We start from the raw sequence: 19,525 nt of genomic DNA on the forward strand, positions 1-19,525 counted from the left end.
AGGTATAAATGTTTTAATTAACCTTAAGAACGACAACGCTTTAATCATTTGTAACAACAATAATTAGGTATTAAAGATATTTTTTTTTATGGACGCAATATGACGTATTCAATATAATAATTATGCTTATTATTACTTTAAAAAGATAAAAATAAAAAATATACATAAATATGTATTAATATCAATAATAAATTGACAGTAATTTTAAAACGTACAAATCACACGTGTTCACAATAAATTTGTATTAATATTTTTTCAACAATGAACACAGAAAATATATATTTATATATAGATATTTGTTTCAACTATTCGTTAATAAATTAACGACTATTTTTTTTTTCGTACCCTGCACTTTGACAGTCTCGTATTATTATAATATCATCTTAGTTTCATTTTGATTTAACGTCGTATATATCATGATAATTAGAGTGAAAATCTAATAAACAAATTACCGTCAATATTACTATATAATATTATTGGCGAACGAGCCACACTAAATTACCAATAACATTATCAAAAAAATCATCATCGGCAACGGCAGCGGGTACGCTGTAAAAACTAAAAAGTGTTCTCAAAGCACCGCATCGGACGGACGAACTTGGGAAATGTTTAAAGCGTTCGTTTTACATGACAATATCTCTCGTGTGTCTACAATACATTTTGAAAACAGACATAATAATCTAAGGGGATAGGTTAGGCGTAAATCGCCGTCGTCGCTATTCGTACGTCATTATTACAACATAAATATTAAACATTACAGCGGTAAAATATACGAATAATATTATATAAACGATTTCGACAGGGGGCGTGTGTATGCGTGCGTTTAAAAATAATTGTACATAATAATAGTTACAATAAGGATAGTAATAATAATAGATTAAGAATAAAAATAATACAAAATAATGACAATAATGATCATAATATAGTGTTGATCGATATGGGTGATTGTGGTGGTGGTAGGGGGGGGGGGCACGTATTATTGTATGTGGGGTGTGTTTTGTGGCGGGGTGGTCATCGGGGTCGCTCTATACTGGTGGCGGTCCCCCGGGGTAGCGGAGTAACGGGTAAAGGCTCCAGGCGATGCTGTTGGACTCCATGCAGCTGAACTCCTCGTCAACGATTGGCACCAGAGAGGCGGCGCCCAGGACCAGCAGCATCAGCACCTGGAAAGGCAGGGACGCCCGCATCACCCGGCCGAAGAATCTGTAGCCGCGTCTCAGCACCGTCTCATCTCCGCCAACACTGTTGAAAAACCGCGTGGCGCGTGACGTATTATAATAATAAGTCAACTATATTATTATGTATTTATTACGGTAGGCATTGGTAGGTACCATCGTAACAACATTTTTTGCGACAATCATATTTTATAAAGTACGAACAACCGTGAGTCGTCGACAGGATATAGGTATAATATTGTAAATTATAATGTATGGCTTGTTATTGTACAACAATAATTTTTAATCGAATTTTTCGATAAAATAGACTGTTTTAAAGAATAATTGCTTAATTTTCTAAAACAAAAGAGAATCCTGTAAAATACAATTAAAATTTATCTAGAACAAGTTCTAGTCATCGAAATTAATCGAGTCTTACTAAGAATGTCAATAAATCAAAATAGACTAAAACGTCGAGGTAATTATTACAATAGAATATAACATTGTCACATGTCCAAATTCAAAAGATATAATTAAACGATTTTGCTATAAAAAATCTATAAGGATAATTCTCTGAAAAAATACCAGATAATCAGTATATCAAAATTAAAATGCATCCTTATTAATATTATATTATATTTATGCTTAAAAACATACATCTACGAAAATATGAATTTTTTCTTTATGCGTTTTGGTGTACATTTTTGGGGATGGGAAGAGTACGAGAAGTCATAATTGTACACTTTGCTCTGGGTAAAAATGTCTAAATCCGGCATTGGATATTATTGTTATCTAACACCTACGTTATTTTACACCATAAATGTTATCCATTGGTATCTACGATGAGATTAGGAAACAGTTTACATTGTTGGCTGTTTAGGAATATCCATAAACGCTGACGACTTGAGTTCGCGCTAAATGGAACTGGAGGATATTTTGATTTTAACCGTCATCAGGATTTTTAAGATTCGTGTTTTTAATGTATCAAAACGAATTTCCTAAATTCCAATTTCCAACATACCAACTCTGATCCGGACCATGATTTTTGGTCAACCACGTAATTTAAATACTAGTCAACGATAATAGACACCGACCTGTGTATGATGATTGATATCAGTATTGTTTTTCCTGATTATATTATCAAGTGCAAATATAAATAAGACGATATATAGGTATACTAAGTACCTATAGGTTAAAAAAGTATTATCACCACATGCACAACTAAATTTGTGTGTTTTTTTAATGTTTTTTTGATTTTTATATTGTTTTTTATTTTATATTTGTTTATATTATTAATAAAACGGATAGAAAGATCTACTCTCAATTATTAGACAACTCAATTTTCCGGACAATAACAACGTAAATGCTGTATAATATGTAAGAAATCGCAGAATTATGTGATGGTGGTATACAGTGGAACTAAAACGGAAATAGTTGAAATTAAGAAAGTTGGATTGCATCCAAATTCTAAATTCAGAATGTTTTCATCCCCCCAGAAATAAAGTGTCTATGATATAAAGTATATATATTTGTATATACATATAATATACATGTGTTCCTATAAACGGCACATAGGCATAGTCCATAGTATTTTTCGAGTTAACACGTGTGAAAATTTACTGAAAACTGATAAACATTTAAAAATATTTATTGCTCAATAACGATACTATACAATGCCCTAACGAATCTTGTAGATACGACTAAATTTTTTAGTTCTATCTATGTAAGGTCTCAATACAGTTAACTGTTAAAAAAATGTATTGGAAATGATTTAGAAAAAAATTGTATCCTAAAAATGTAATACGACCATAATAAATTATTTAAGAATATTATACTTAGTATTTGGACATATAGTTTAACTACCATCACCTTCTATTCGCACCCATGCATAGTAAATAATATTTAAGTATATCCAAGAATACCTATTTGAATAGGTAGGCTAGATACGCATTATTTATATAAATTTTATAGTTTGTTTAATTGTATTATATATTTAATATTATTTTTTTTTCATTAAAAATACACTATAGATAAGCCAAAAATAATAAAAAGTGTCACCGATAAATAATAAATAAGTACTAATAAAAATGTGCAGAGATATTTACTTTGTGTTCGGTTCTTCTTCGTTGGATCGATTCATAGCAGTGCTGGTATCGTCCACCTTTAAAACGGGAACAACAAATTATAAAAAAAAAACTGTGCAGACTAATCAAGACAGTATATGTCGTATGTGTATCAAAAATAAAATATATATATATAATATATAAAATACTTAAAAAAATAATAGTAAAATAAACGATAAAAACAACGTTACGGTCTACACAAAAATACTGTATAATATATTATAATTTATTTATAATATTATATATATATACGTACAACAGTAAAATATGTAGATCACGTCCTATGAAAATATTAATACATATAATGCTATTACAGTCTATTGGCGGTCCGGCGTATGTATTACAAACATATAATAAGCAATAATAATATAAGCGAACGTGTGAAAAAACGCGTTCCCGTCGAAATGCGTGTAAATAATTATTGTAAAAATAACGAAATGTCGGTTTTAAAAATAATCATATACTCATATAATATTATAATTGTATAGTAAAATTCGAGAATGAAACGGGAACGGAAAATAATACGAAAGTGACAATAATAATACCGACCGCCACACCGTGGAGCTCTGGTCGGCTCGTGTATACATATAACTACCCCTCGAGAGCGAAGAACTAAAATAAATATAGCCACACACGTTTTTGAACTGTGCTCGTCCAAAACGAGAATATCATTAAGTAGAGCGGTATATTATAAGGAACGAACTATGAAATGGATACAGAAATCTCATGGCGCCCAGTAGACATCTAATTACCGCACGTGGTGAAGATGTGTATCACAACATGTAGTACAAATGCGGTATGTTCAAATAGTTTTAAATGTTTTAATTCTAACGCGGATCGCTGCAGCAGATAGTACGAGAGAGTTATGTAAAAGCTTTTTAAAAAAAAAAAAATACCCAAAGAAAGTCGGGGTGGAATCGATACCCCCTCACCCGCACACCTATTCAACCGGCGAAAACGCATAGTTTCGCCTCTATAAGTACGCATAGGTACTATAATATTATATATTACAATAATTATTATAATTTGCGAAAAGTATGATATTTGGCTGGGGCCTGATCGCCGCGCATCGTACCTGGTGGAGTCTTATGCAAACGCTGTCCGGCGTCATGTCGTAGCCCAAAGTCGTGCCAAGTTTTGTCGTGTAGCTGGCCGTCATGTTTATCAACACCGTGAGACGGGCCCTGAGGTGTGACAGTCTCGCGTGAGAGTCGACGATGGTCTGATCGGATGTGGAGGCTGAGTGCGCCGTGGCGCCAGTTTTTTCATTTGCCTGGCGTAGCCAGTCGGCCGCCTCGAGCAGAGATACCACTCGTGGTTCGCACCTCTCCAGTTCCGTGTGCATGTTCTGACAAGAGAGAAAACAAATATAAGCAAAATAATCCGGTAAAAGGAACGCCGTTTTCTGTATTCAGATTTTTGAATTCAATTCAATATTTCCAACTTGTATTAATATACCTTAAACTTGTTGAATTTGTCCACTATGATAACCGTGTCCTCGGCCAGGTCCACCGGTTCGGTCGTTTTGATCGCTCGTTCCGTCTCGTCTAGCCAATCGACGAGCTCGTCAATAACGCCGTAAAACTCATCGTTCTGGAATAAACGCGAAATAAGATTAATAAACGAACTGCACGTTAAATTCAATACTATTAAGACTACGATTATTTCGAGATTTTATAAGCCGCAATAAATTATTACTCATAATATGTAGTAGGTACGTTTATAATGTATTGGATATTCGTTGTATGATATTATTGTCAACGATTCATGTTGAGACAAGATAAAGACCAATTTTAATATCACATAGGTACGTGAATCAGAGACGAGCTCAAGAATTTTGAATGGTGGGGGGAGGGGTTGAACAAAATAGCAAATTGCCCGAACTAAAGTTGAGAAATACAATAATCATAATTATATGTAAGTACATATATATTTGTCAAGTGTCCCACGTCCCACCCCACTTGAGCAAGCCCCTGATGTGAATAATGTTTTTAAATAATACTAAATTAACAATATATTCATACGGCTTTTTATCGTTTTGATCGAATAATGTTGACGTATAATTGGCATACCACGCTTAGATTTAAGATTTAAATAAATAGTTACGATCGATACCTCCATAAGTGCAGTTTGCAGTTTGGTCTGCCATTCTGTGCACGCAAAACAGACACGATCCCATCTGGAGTTGGTAGCAGATAAACGGTTTTTGATCTGAGCTGCTCTTTCTGCGTCGTTGCTGTGCTCGGCCAAGTGGTGTCCAATCACGTTCAACGACTGCACGATATTGCGGTGACTGTCTAAGTACAATAGGAGTTCCTGCAAACGAAATAGATAGCACAATTGTTAATAATTATGCTCCCCATTATTTCAATCCTCTAGTATACTACGCGTACTCTGTGCTCCTGTATGACGTCTTCTAGTTGTTCGATCTTCGATGGTGGTACCATCGGTTGGACGCTGAGCTTAGCTTCAGTTGACTGTATCCAGTGTTCTAAGCGCCACATGTCGTTCTCGAACTGTGACCAGTTTTGTTCAGAGCACAGTGGACACATCACCGAACTGCTAGTTCTAAAAACAAATATGGTGATTATCAAGATTATTATAACCAATTGTGCAAAGCACAGAAACCAAACTGTCCAGATTACTCACTTTGGTGGACCGACTTGCTGCTGTGAACGGAATTTTACAAGAAGTTCCTCGTATTTGGTCAATAACTCTTCAGACCTGACTATGGTTATGTCGGACTCTGACACTCCACACTGTGTTTTTAATATGACGCTGAGATGTTTGATCAGGTCTATGGACATTTGACACGTCGCAATATTTTTCGACAAGTTCTTGTCAGATTTTTGTATAGCTAATTCTAACTCGTTTAAGTTGGTATTAGCGTTCGCTATCGCCGTTTGTAATTCGTATTGGAATGAGTCTTTTCTGAGCAATTCGGTAGGAAGAGTGTCGACTTGCACTTGTGAATCTTTGCCAAACTTTAATGTTTCTACTTGAACTTCTTCGTTTACCGACCGCTGTTAGCCAAACAATTTAATTAATGACAATTATTCAAAAATTAATAGTTATTTTATCTATCAAATGTTTACCTTCTTTCTACACGAAGTTTCTTGAACACACGTCATCTTCAATTTTTCAATACGATTGTTGATATCCTTCCATAAAAGTTGGTACTCGTCAATCATTTCTTGAATATTTTTTATATCCTCAGGAGTACTATTAGTCATCAATTGCAGACCTAGTGCATCTGCTTTCTCGAGAAGTCCTCCGTATTTTTTTAACTCCATTTCTAATATCTATAAAATAAAATAATTTAAATTTTATGAAATTTTATTATGCACCCGATGTTTATAATGACGTGTAATAAAATCGTTTCAATTGTTACTGCATCAATATATTATATGTATTATTATTTATTATGAATAAATGATGGGTACCTGCAAATTTCCAAGGTCTTTCTCCATAACACGAGCACTTCCTTCGTCAGCATTATCACCTTTTTCTAACAACTCGAGTTGAATTAGTTTGGTATCGACTTGGGTCAGGGTCACTACCGCTCTTCCATGTGCATTGACGAAATCTTTCCACAATGTTAACGATTTTTTAAGAGAGATAAGTATCATATCGATTTGTTCCAACAGAGAATTTCGATTTCTACTAATTATTTCTATTTCTTCGTCAATGAACTTTGCGAAATATGTAGAACGAGATATAGACACAGCAAGTTCTAATTTCGAAAACTTGTCTTTTGCGGTTTGTTGTTCCTGCTAATATGATAAATATAATTTTTATAGTATTAGTAATCGAAACTGTTTATGATGAATAACCTATATTAACTTATGGACTCGTAATTTACTCACTTCAAAATTACTGATCAAGCCAGACAAACTTTTATGTTCTATAAATTTCTTTTTTTTATGTTCTTCAACGGAAATATTTAACCGACTCAGCCATTTGGTATCTACATCGATTAAACCAAGTATGGTTTGCAGTTCCTCCCATGCGTTTAATACCCGAACACGTTTGTCACTAATTTTGTTTTCTAGGTTCTTCCAACTAAAAATAGGTGCATTACCAATGAGTTAAGTAGTTACAAAATCACATTACGAACTGTAATTATTGCAGTATTTACCTGATTGGCAATGTCTTCGGTGGACACTGCAAATCTTGAGTGGTATCTGCAGAATCATTTGTGTTCTTATCATTTTTTAATTGTTCATTACAATTAGCCATTAATTCGTTATATTCTCCTTGTTTTTCTTTATACATATTACTTAATGCCTTAAAAATTACATTTATAAATATTACAATATTTTTAATATTTTTAAATAATTTTTAAGAACCACCAGAAAATTCTACTGATTTTTTTAAGTAGACATTTTTTAATTTTATTTGGGGTAAGTTCAATCACAAGTTAAAATTTAAATAATACTTACATCTAAAGATTTCAATTCTTCTTTTAAGTTGTATTCTGAACGATCGTTAAAAACGATTGGGCTGTGTATTTTTGATTCAAAGTCGCTGATCCAAATTTTGAAGATATTGATTTTATCGAATAATTTATTTGTATTCTAAAAATAAATGTATCATCGAATTAGATAATTAAAAAATATTTATAATTTAAACTTACCAAAATCGTTGTAGGCAATTCGATAGTATATTTGTACAATGAACTATTTAAATTATTCCAGTTTTCGTTGATTTCTTTTAAGTTAGATTCAGTAGTTTTTGCTAGTTGAGGATTTAGTTGCGATTCTGCTTTAATTAGTTGACTACCGGCTCCGTTTAACCAATTAAATTCTTTTTGTTTAGAATTAATCTGAGATTCAAATTCGGGTTTCAACACATCAATAGCGAACTGCGGATCTTTCAAGGATTTAGTTAAATTTTTCAACTGAGTTTCGGTATCAACAGTCCAGTTCCTAAATCTAGTGTATCTGTTGACAAAAAAAATATTATCAATATTAGCAAATACATGTAAATACAACATTATGTTTAAATTACCTATGAGTGAATTCTTGAGGTTTATATAACAAATTGTCTATTTGACATGAGTACAAAAACAATTGATATTGCAAATCTTTTTGATGATATACTAAAAACCTAAGTTTTTGTCCAAATGAACGAATTTCTATAGGATCTAATGAATCTTTTAACTTGTCTCGTATATCAGTAGTAGATGTGAATTGTGGATCTAATTGTTTCAAGCTGTTATTTAATTCCTGTATTTTATTGGACTCTGACTTCAGTTTATCAGATGGCACTATATCCTCGTTAGAACCAAATTCACGTTTCAGTGTATCAAGTTTAGTTTGCACATTTTGCAATACTTGATCTACTTCCACGCTTTGAACGTCAAAAGAGGTTGTAAGTTTTTCTACGTTTTCTAGGTATCCATTCCAAACTTCCAACGATGCCTGGATCTCGTTGACTCGTTGACTAATTGCTATCAGTTCTTTTCTGTAGCCGGTTTCCGTAGGCTTATCACAGAACGCAAAGATAGTATTTTGACGTTTTTCCAAGTCATCGATTTGAGAACGTTCCACAGCCAAATTATTTAATAGATTCTGAAAAATTATATTAAATAATGAAAATAAAATATTCCGAAAAACTATTCTAAACAAGTTATAATTTTTGTATCTCAGTCGGTACAATATTAAGTTTAGAGGTTGTATCTATATACTTACACTTATTTGAGATTTTAGTTGTGGCAGCCTTCTAGTGTTGATGAATTTAAGATTTAAATTTGAATGAACTTTTTCAACCTTCCATAGCCATTCATATACCTTTTTAACATTTGTTCGGTATTCTTTCCAGTGGCCTAGTTTGGTCCACACTTCTTGATGAGTGTTTTCGAGGTCTGTCATGGTTTCATTGTGTAAATCCATCAAAGATGTAAATCTTTCCAATACTGCTGGCTCAGATATGATGTCTGGCTTATTCATACAATTGGGTATAGTATCCATCTGACTGATCAATACTTCTTGGTGTACTTGACAAAGTCGTTCATGACTTGTTAGTGAATGGTAGTCACCCGGAACAGGAGATTTTAAAAATTCTTGTATATACATCAAATAGTCGTGCCATAGTTCAAATACAGCGACATTGTTTTCGTTTTCAAGTAAAGTACACGATAATCTACGATATTGATTGAAAGTTTCTTTGAATATTTGTTGCCAGAGCTAAAACAAAAAATTAATGTTCATGTATATTATTCTATTACAAAGTCTCATTAATTAATCGATGTTACCTGGAATACTTCGATTATAGAGTATGTTCGTTTTTCACTTAGAGGTATTTCAAAGTTATCTATGTCAAAAGATTCGTCCATTTCTTTTTTCGATTTGTTTAAGTCTAATAATTTAGTTCTTAATTCTTTTAGGTTCTCGTCATTGTTCTTGATGGCTTTTGATGAATTCTGAAAAGTTAATTAATACATTTATAAATTACACTTAATATTATTATTTAAACATTAAATATACATTTGAGTGTTGAATATTGTTGTAGTGTGTATATTATTATCTTTATTTAAGATGAGAATTATAGTAATTACGTTTAAACTTTTATAATACCTAACACAGGAAAGGTGCTAAAAGTTTTTGGAAATTGTTTTTGTTGATAATAGCACGCCTTTGTTTTTACTTCTAGGAACCATTAAAAACTTTTTATCGGATTATTAGTAAAGAGGGCAAATCAATAAGTAGTACAGATACCTATTGTTTTCGTATGTATATCTACTACATTTTCATTAAATATATTTTATAATTCTGTTAAATATTGAAAACATACTTTTTCGATATCATGCAAAAGTCGTTTCGCATCTTCGATGTCGTCCGACATTTTGTTCTTTTTGTCCGCAACATCTCCGAGTGCGGCGAGAACTTTTTGGACTTTCTCAAGTTTCAAACTCAGTTCTTCGATTTCGTTTAGCGGCACGTCATCAGGATTTAGTCCAATAGTTTCGGACACGTCCGTTATCATGTTCCGTAATTCGACCAGATTTTCTTGTTGTTTATCAATTGACTTTGTCTTGTCCGATACATCTTCGGTAGTTTCAATTGACAAAAGCTTACCATTCAACCAATCATTTGTAGATTCTCTTAGTTGTTGATAACTGTGTAGCGTTTTCGATGCCTTTTCATAACGTTCTACCAATTGTTTAACTGCCACCCCGGTGTCGTTCCATTGCGTCTGATCACCGTCAATTATTTCGTCGATTTGCTCTTTGTCTCCTTTTCTACGCAGGGATTCAATGTCAGCCAAAATAGCTTTATTCTCTTTATCGTAAGAGCTGCGTACATCCTATAAATAAAACAATAGTCAGTATTATTATATATACGTAAGTAAGTTATTGATATATTATATGCACGTATTTTATTCTCTTAAGCGCACCAATTACTGCTGCGGTTAAATAATTCGAATAAATCATGAGGTAACGTGTAACATGTAACCAATGCACGCAAATAATTAAATACTTAAATCATTATAGACATAACTGTATTGTTCATATCTGTATTACAGTCACATTTTGCAACATTAATGCGAATGTATTATAAGATTCTCAGAAGTACTAATACTCAATGAAAGTAACGATGAACGTTTAATTAAAATATACACATTACGAGTTTACACATTATCGTTTGTCTATTTGAATTCGTAGTTTCTAAAAAAAATTGTGATACCATAGTTGGGTGGACTGAGGCGAGGATCATTAAATATACAGGCCACGGAAAATATTTGTATTCAAAAGTAATTAAATATTCATGAAAAATGTATGCAGCAAATCAGTGTTTTCAATCACAGTTTTCCCAAATTCTCGATAACTAACGTAAAGTTAGAAAAATACCACTCTATAGATATATCTACTATATATCTACTAAATAACTAGTTAAATGTACATAGTATGATTAAATAATAAATGAAACTTTTTGGTATTTGAACGTCCACAAATAATTTTAAAAAAATTAACCATCATTGCCAAATAAAAATGGCTCGGCATCCCAAATCATAAAATTATGTTGTGTAGCTGAGTTTGTGTAGATTAAGAAATATGTGAATCGTTTTTATATTTATAAAGTTTATGATAAAGCAGTAGGTGCCTACGTTTTTATGACTTAAACAAACTACGAGTTATTTATACAGTTAAACTATATGGCATTGAATAAGTTTTAAAATCGAAGTGTTATATTTGCTATTCATTATGCTGGTGTTGTCTAGTAAATGATCAGAATGCGTAATATATTAGTGGACTTCGTGTGTATAATATACTGAAGTTATTATTTCAGCAAATAAATTATATCGTCAACATTCATTATGCAATTGAGTTTATTAAGTGTCGTTAATAGCTATGGAAAATGAGAGTGTTTAAAAATATGATAATAGGTATACTTAACGGCTCTTAAAGAAAAGTGTTGGTATGCACAATTTAAAATAATATCGCATTATCTGTTATTGTTATACGATTGTTATTATTTATATTTTGTTAACTAAAAAATATACTGTTATTCATTAACCGGTATCCACCTAATATTTAGAACAAATTAATATTAAAATTATACATTATTGTAGTAGGTAGGCATTTGAAATTCAATATAAATTAATGCCAATCATTATTTTCAAAAGTAGTTGTGCCTTAATATTTTATATTTTTAAAACTTTATCGAATTATTATAATCGACTAATTCAACTATTATTCAAATTTATGTTAATTTGAATTTGGTTTTATTATAGAAGCAATAAAATCTTTATAAGAAAATATAAAACAATTATAGATATTATGGTGACATTTTTTAATTCAATACTACAATATTATTATTACTATATATTTTTTTTTTGTTAAATAATTTTAAAATGTATAATACAGGTAAATTTCAGGTAATACAGGTATATTTAAGAATTATCAAAAATATGAAAACTTAACAATAATTATTCGACAAGAATTGGTTATTTCTTAAATTATGAATTTCATGATTATTAAAAAATAACAAGTTAATAAATTGATGATTTTGGTTATGTATTTTTACATTTACAATAATATATTAATATTTACATAAGAAGAAAGGCACGCCAGTTAAAATTTCTCTCAATTTTACACACGTGTAATAATAGTTAATACCTCTCACCGTATTGCACTCATTGATTAAATTATTAATGTAATTACGTATTATCTATAACCTATTATAACAATATTATAAACAATAACATTATCTGTGTTGTGTTGGAAGCTTTTTAAATATTTGTAAAAATAGTTGTTTATAATAATGTTTTTTTAAACAGCTATTTCAATTAATATTATTTTTTTATGATCAACATTTAACACCACATCTGTAGTAAATAGTTATCAAGTTAGTATGTCAGCGATAAAATGAACGATTTTGAACCATGATGTAATCAATATCGATTCTTTTTAATGACTTACTATAAAAAAATTAACTCCTGTACTTGAAATGTATGTGAAATAATAAGGTTAATGAAAATATAACAAACTATTAGAGATAATTCTAGCAAAATAAATATTGCTTAGTCTCTATGAGACCTTCGATTTAAATATTTGTTTACATTATATCGGGAATGCCAAAATAAGACAGACCTTCAATTATTAGAGTTTTAAATTTAAATTTTTACAATTTTATCAAGGACTTGAAGTTATATTAATTTTTGTCATCATCAATTTATTTTAAAATATAGGTTATTAAACTTCTAAGGGATATGGTACTTATTATCAACACCTAAATCCACTTAAGGACTGTTTACCTTTAGATAATACCATAGGCTCATATTAAATCCAAAAAAATGGAAGTTCCTATATAAAGTGTTAACAGTAGGTCAAAATTGGAATTATTCATTTTTCAAAAATAAATTTGAATTTTGTGATATATTATGGAACCATCTTCATTACGGTTTTTATCGGAATTGAAACTTATTAACGCGTAAATCATCACAATATTATTAATTTATTATATTAATATTTAATTTATTAGTTTCAATTACAAAATTGTTATTTATTACTCACATATTATATAGGTTATGTGATAACGTTTTGTTGTTAACTCAGTTTGTGAACATAATTATTATGCAATGGTGCGTGTAAAATTGCATGTGTAAAACGTTAATATAAATACGTAGGAATAGGAGATTTGGTCATTCTAGACCAAAGATTTGTAATGAAAGTTATAATTAATATGCGTTTTTAGTATTATAAAATAAATATTTTAATCATTTGATTTTTATGAAAAAAATATTAACTATTTACGATGATATAATTTAACCTTATTAAAAACACATAAAATATAATAGAACAACAGCCATAACTCATAAATATCAAGTCAACGTTTTAAAAAAGCAACCGGAACTTCTCCCGCTGTCTTACGTAAAATGTTTATATAATATATGCACTTTTTTTTATATCAAGCACCAACAGCAGGTACAATATATTATACACTTTTGTTTGCTTACATACTTATAGTACCTATAGTATTATAGCCGTGGTGTAACTTTATGTACAGATGATACCTACCTACCATGAATCACGTGAAGTTATTTTATTTCTACGACGGTCGACGGAATCTGTCATCGGCGGTTCTCAATAGTTATTATATTTAACGTTATTATTATTATTGTCGTAGTATATTATGTCTGTATTGTATTCAACGAGCGCAGTTACCCAAATGTTTTTACGCGGTCATACAGCCGGGCTGCAGCTTTTGGGTGTGCACAGCTGGCGTGAGCGCGAATTCCATACAGCACTACGTCGGCGGCGGCGATCGCGACAACAAATTTGAAAAAAAAATTCGACACGTACAGCGTACACTACAGCCGGCGCGAGACTATCGCGTGCGGCTGGTTGCAGCGTCGTCGTCGTCGTCATAATACCCGGATAAACGACGCGATTAACGATGTACGCGGGCATTACGTCGAGAGAGGCCCCCCCCTCCCCCTCGCGTGGTCGATGGTGCTGCGCAACGAAGGTATAATATGAATTGAAATACATTTTCGGGCGTACGCCAATTTTTAAAATCATAGAAGTTCTCAAAAAGTAAATTTTATCGGTCTCGTCGGATCGAATTTTTGAACATTTCGCATTACTCAAAAATCCAAATGCAATCTAACTCACTGTGGGTTCCAAACGAACAGCTAAGTTGGTGCGATAATAATACGGTAATTCAATCGTTCGACGACCAATTCAAATATCATTTTTATTTGTTATTAAATAAATGGCCGTGAATTATCATCTATGCGCTCAAAAAATGAAATATGCACTAATAATTCAAAAATATTATGCATAATAAACTGTATAACAATTTTTTACAATTATATATTTATATTTTATACCTATGTATATGGCTTGAAAAGTGGAGTTGAAAGTTAATAAATAAAATAGTAAAATTGTACATAAACAAATAATTATTATATCACGAAAATAAAATATAAATAAATGATCATAATATTGTATATTATAAAAAAAAAACGTTTGAAGAATGTGCAATAAAAGATTTCTATTTTAATTTTTGTATTAAAATGCATTAATGCTCATTTATTACAACACATTTGGCGAAATTAATAATTTCTCCCCCAAAATACGCAATAAAAACAGCATTTACATGATTTTGTAGTAGGTAAGTAAACTGATGTCTAAAATATACAAAAATATTCAGAACAAAAGGTTGTATTTAGTTTAGCATGGTAATGTTTAAAATCGAATTTGTACCTAGCTTATTTTAAATTCAGAATTAAATTTATCGATGTGCAAAATCATTAATTCGATACCTATACAATATAAGTTAAATCTGTTAATTAAATATAATTTATGTAGCATAGGTATAGTTGCACATAAAATAGGTATATTATAATAAATAATTTAGAGAGTTATAGTACTATAGTAGGTTGAATGTTTACTGTTTAATATCCAATTCTAAGTAACTTCGTCGGCCTTTGGCTGAAATAGTGTTTCTCCATACTATGCATTCAACTAAAAAAAGAAGGAGGTGGGGATACGCTAAAACATCTGAACAATATTATAGTTGCGATACTAAGTCCCTGGCGCCCGCACCCCTGAATCGACCACTATGACTATGATCTACAACTATATAGTGTGATCGACGAGAGGCACATACGAGTACTAAATACTTAAACACTTAGCCCTACGGTCACGTTATAATATATATTATGTACTCCGCACGGGAACGCGCACCGGAAATAGAACGGTTTTATTTTCGTACGCACATGTCGTTTGGTCTTGGCCGACGTCGGAAGAATGTGCCGTATACGACCGTCGAAAATCGGCGGAATTCTTTGGCCACCGTCGGAAGTCGATAGTTGGAGGAAAACGTCCGCAGAAACGATTCGTTAAGCCGGTATAGAATTTTTTTTTAATGCTTTTTAAATGCCTCCGAGTTTGAAACCACGACCGTGTAATCGATGAAATCGGCCACCGTCGTTTAACAAGTCAATATTATTGTTGTGCGCGGGAAATCTCCAAATATCGTGTTTTATGGATATCTCGCACAGTACTGTGATTAAGAGAAAGCACTTTGGGTTTACTAATCACGAAATTGCAACTTACAAGAAAAACAAACAACACTAATTTAAACATTATAAATTGTTTATTTGGATACAAGTCGTGATCTTAGAAAATCTTCATACCTACCTGTACTCTTGAATAATGAAAATCTATAGGCTACGTCACAGTGACATAAAGAAAATATATTTTTAATTAGTTTAACTTTAAAACTTGATACCGTTATAAGGAGTTCGTAATACATTTTTTTATACTTTAATTTTATTGATTTCTATGATATTTTATTGCGATATAAAATCGACATTGATTAAACGAAAATTATTTTTACGAGAAAACTTCTATGGATGTGTTAGGGACTATCGTTTTTTTTTTTGTAAAACAAATTAAAATAATTGATCAATTAAAACTTATTGTTTATCTATATTGTTAGTTTACATATCTTACAATAAATCATAATCCATGTGTCTGATGACAAACAATTAACTCGTATCTTTGACAATCAAATAGTAAACGAATAAAGTATGAAATAATTTATTATGAGAATCCATTATTAAAAAATAATAAATTTTAAGCCAAACAAAGATTTGAATTAAAACCATCAGCTAATTGCTGGAAAATTTACTCAAATAGAATATTATACTGAATCATACTATGTGTCTCATTGTAAATCAAAATATCATAAAGTAAAACATTCGAAATATTTACCTTGAGGTGCTTCAATATTGCTTCTAAATGTTTGCCCACTAGCGTGTCCGAGTCCAGTGGAATTATAGTTAAATTGTTTATATGGTTATTTTTTATTCTAATTTTTAGTAACAGCTCGTCGACCATTGTCCAATAATTGCATTTATTTTCCAACGTTTTAAGTACACTTTGATGTTTTGTTTTTAATAGTTTATACTGTTTTTCAACTTCATTCACTTCGGATTCCAACGATTTTCTGTCTTTTTTAAAGTGCTTAAGACCATCTTTTAATTGTTTTAACTGTTGAGAAATAGATGACAGCATTTGTTGCATGTTTTTCATATTGTCCGAAACTTGCTATTAATTGAATAACATGATTAAAATGTTTGATAAAATAAGTAAGTATATGAATAGTACAACTTACATGATACGTTTTGCATATTGCTGTTTCGGAAGTGTGCCTGTCTTTATGTGATTCGTTTTCCAATTCTGACAAAGTGAAATCAGAATTGTTTATGTCGTTAGTTAGCTCGAATAGAGTATTACGCAAAGTTTCAATTTTGCCATTTAAATCCGAATAATCTTTTAGTTGGCTGTTGCATTGACTTTGGAAGGCGCTTAATTGTTGGCCACTGTTCTCAAGGCTTTCGATAGCGCTTACTTCGTACGAAACACCCTGGAAATAGAACGAAATAATTAAATTAAATTTAAATTAAATTAAAAATAATTTATTATTCTATACATACTTTGAGTGTCTTAATATGGTCTAATAATGTGTCTTTCGGTTTTTCTAAAGCAGTTTCAAGGCGTTTAAATATTTTTGAAACATCACAGTTGTCCACAGTAGACCTTATTTTATGCAGTTTATCTTTTAATGCCTTACATTCTGTCGCAAGTGATCCCATAGTTTCGATTTCGCTTTGTCCATCGGATATAGGCAAAATATCGAGTGATTCATTTAAACTATCGGAACAAGTTCTAATAGATTCTTCTACAATCTCCAACTCGGATTGAATTATCTAATAAAACATTTTACAAATAAATACATACAGCGTGATTAGTAATAGTAACGCATTCTCACATTGTTCTCGACGATTTCTCGATTTGGTGTAATATCTTCCAAATTTGATGTAATGCGTGACAAACTCAACTCAACGTTGTTCTTGAGTTCACTGTACTTGTAAAATTGTTTCTTAAATGTTATCAAGCGTATTTCTTTTGCCCTTAAATTGTTTTTTAATTTGAATGTATCATTTGTATGCTGTTCACAAACATACAATAGCGGTTTCACATCGATTTGATTCTGGATTTTTTCTATAATGTCCTTCAAATATATAAGTTTGTCGTAATGAATAGCTACATCTGTGATTGTATTCTATAAACAATACAAAAAAAATAAAAAGCATATTAGTCCATCAAAATTATAAATATTTGACACAATACTAGGTATTTTTGAAAAATGTTAATAAAACAGAATATAATGATTTGCTTTAAATACTTACTTGTGTGTTAGATAGTGTTTGAACGTAATTTATTGACGTTATTTTCGTGAGGTCAAGAATGGACACTCCAACTTCATCTAACCATTTTTGTTCGGCCGTTAAAATATCTTCTAAACGAGTCCACTCATTCTGAATGGATAGAAGTTTTTTTATATTTAACTGCGTATTATTCAGTTCCGTTTCCAATTGTTTTATTACGTTTTTATCAGGTTTCTGAGATTCCGATAAAGTCTTTAATTTTATCAGTTTTGTAGTGACGTGGTGATATTTGTCAAGGTCCTCCTAAAACAGTTATATTTCCATAAGTCAAAATTACAAATTACTGAAAGTTATTTTAAAGTTCACCATACCAGAATATGTTTGATGTTATAATATTTAATTGTATTTTCATTAGAATTGTTTACAGCTCCACACACCAATTCTAATTGTTTGGAGTTAAAATTGGTGAAGTTATCTTTTTCGATTTCATCAATAAAAAATTTGGTTGTATTTCCCAATTCTTTATCTAGTTTGTTAGCAGTTCTTAAAAATTTATATGTGTCGTCTGGTAATTTATTTTTTGAGTTGCATTTCTTTTTGTAAATACTTATAATATCAAATAATTCTTCAATGACTAATTGATTATGAGCGGATAGTATTTCCAATTTTCGAAGTTTTTCCTAAACAATATAATAAACATAACACATTAGCTTAAAATTAATTAAACAAATAAAAAATAATTAATGAACATTTTGAGCATTCTATTTAAAATGGTGTATAATGATAGTATAAATTAGTAAATTCAAAATTATAATAGATAACTAACTTCATATGATGATTTTCCTTTTTTTATTTGTTCAAATTCTGACTTAAATTGATCTATTTTTTTATGAACATTTTCAATTGCAAATATTTGATTCTGCCAATCCACTAAATCAGCATCATCGTTGAAAGTATCAATTTGACGTTTAACTTCTTTTGTTTTATTTTGGAGTTTTTCCATCATCGATTTAATTTGTGCAAATTCATCATTTGTACTTGCATGTTTTTCTTTTATGTTAGATACTTCTTTAATGACAGATTCAATTTGATTCAAAATTGGCTTTGAGTTTATAGGTTCCTCCAAGCAAAATTCCAAGTCAGCATCACTGAATTTCTAAATAAATATAATAAAACAATCAAATATTATCCTATAGTATTATAAAAAAATGCACCATGACTGAAAAAACTTTAATTATTATCTTAACCATCAATTTGCATTTAAACTTTAATATGTTTGCAAGAAAAAATTCAAGAAAAACAAAAACTTGGTTTTTAATAATTTTAATCATATCCTAACATACCTCAATTAATGGTTTAATGTAAAAATTGTAAATAAAAAGGAAAGTACGGAAAAAAAAATTATAAAAATAAAAATAAACAAAACAATAACTAACAAAGTGTGCAATTATTATAAAATTACTAATTCAAAAATGCATATCTCAAAATACTTAGAATTCAGTCAACTATAATACAAACATAAAAGAAGAGAACAAATAATAAAAATAAAGGAGTACTTAC

General features: G+C 30.6%; 1 protein-coding gene across 2 annotated transcripts in view; it reads right to left on the reverse strand.

The window, feature by feature from the left end:
* Positions 1-107: 107 nt before the first annotated feature.
* The window catches only part of LOC132940086 (uncharacterized), a 55,416-nt gene continuing 35,998 nt past the window's right edge, over positions 108-19,525 (reverse strand). For both annotated transcript variants that reach the window (XM_061007498.1, XM_061007499.1), the window contains exons 7-30: positions 18,792-19,121; positions 18,337-18,645; positions 17,987-18,268; positions 17,566-17,859; positions 17,231-17,503; positions 16,909-17,160; positions 16,506-16,841; positions 10,073-10,585; positions 9,534-9,701; positions 8,971-9,465; positions 8,288-8,850; positions 7,914-8,220; positions 7,720-7,854; positions 7,416-7,564; positions 7,144-7,339; positions 6,721-7,050; positions 6,373-6,579; positions 5,927-6,300; positions 5,671-5,845; positions 5,393-5,593; positions 4,736-4,870; positions 4,353-4,625; positions 3,260-3,315; positions 108-1,242 (exon numbers count right to left, since the gene is read on the reverse strand). In XM_061007498.1, the coding sequence (XP_060863481.1) occupies positions 1,026-1,242; positions 3,260-3,315; positions 4,353-4,625; positions 4,736-4,870; positions 5,393-5,593; positions 5,671-5,845; positions 5,927-6,300; positions 6,373-6,579; positions 6,721-7,050; positions 7,144-7,339; positions 7,416-7,564; positions 7,720-7,854; positions 7,914-8,220; positions 8,288-8,850; positions 8,971-9,465; positions 9,534-9,701; positions 10,073-10,585; positions 16,506-16,841; positions 16,909-17,160; positions 17,231-17,503; positions 17,566-17,859; positions 17,987-18,268; positions 18,337-18,645; positions 18,792-19,121 (6,570 nt within the window). In that variant the 3' untranslated portion in view covers positions 108-1,025. The remainder of the gene's footprint in view (positions 1,243-3,259; positions 3,316-4,352; positions 4,626-4,735; positions 4,871-5,392; positions 5,594-5,670; positions 5,846-5,926; positions 6,301-6,372; positions 6,580-6,720; positions 7,051-7,143; positions 7,340-7,415; positions 7,565-7,719; positions 7,855-7,913; positions 8,221-8,287; positions 8,851-8,970; positions 9,466-9,533; positions 9,702-10,072; positions 10,586-16,505; positions 16,842-16,908; positions 17,161-17,230; positions 17,504-17,565; positions 17,860-17,986; positions 18,269-18,336; positions 18,646-18,791; positions 19,122-19,525) is intronic.

The sequence above is a fragment of the Metopolophium dirhodum genome, chromosome 3, assembly GCF_019925205.1.
Source record: "Metopolophium dirhodum isolate CAU chromosome 3, ASM1992520v1, whole genome shotgun sequence".
Classification (NCBI taxonomy): domain Eukaryota; kingdom Metazoa; phylum Arthropoda; class Insecta; order Hemiptera; family Aphididae; genus Metopolophium; species Metopolophium dirhodum.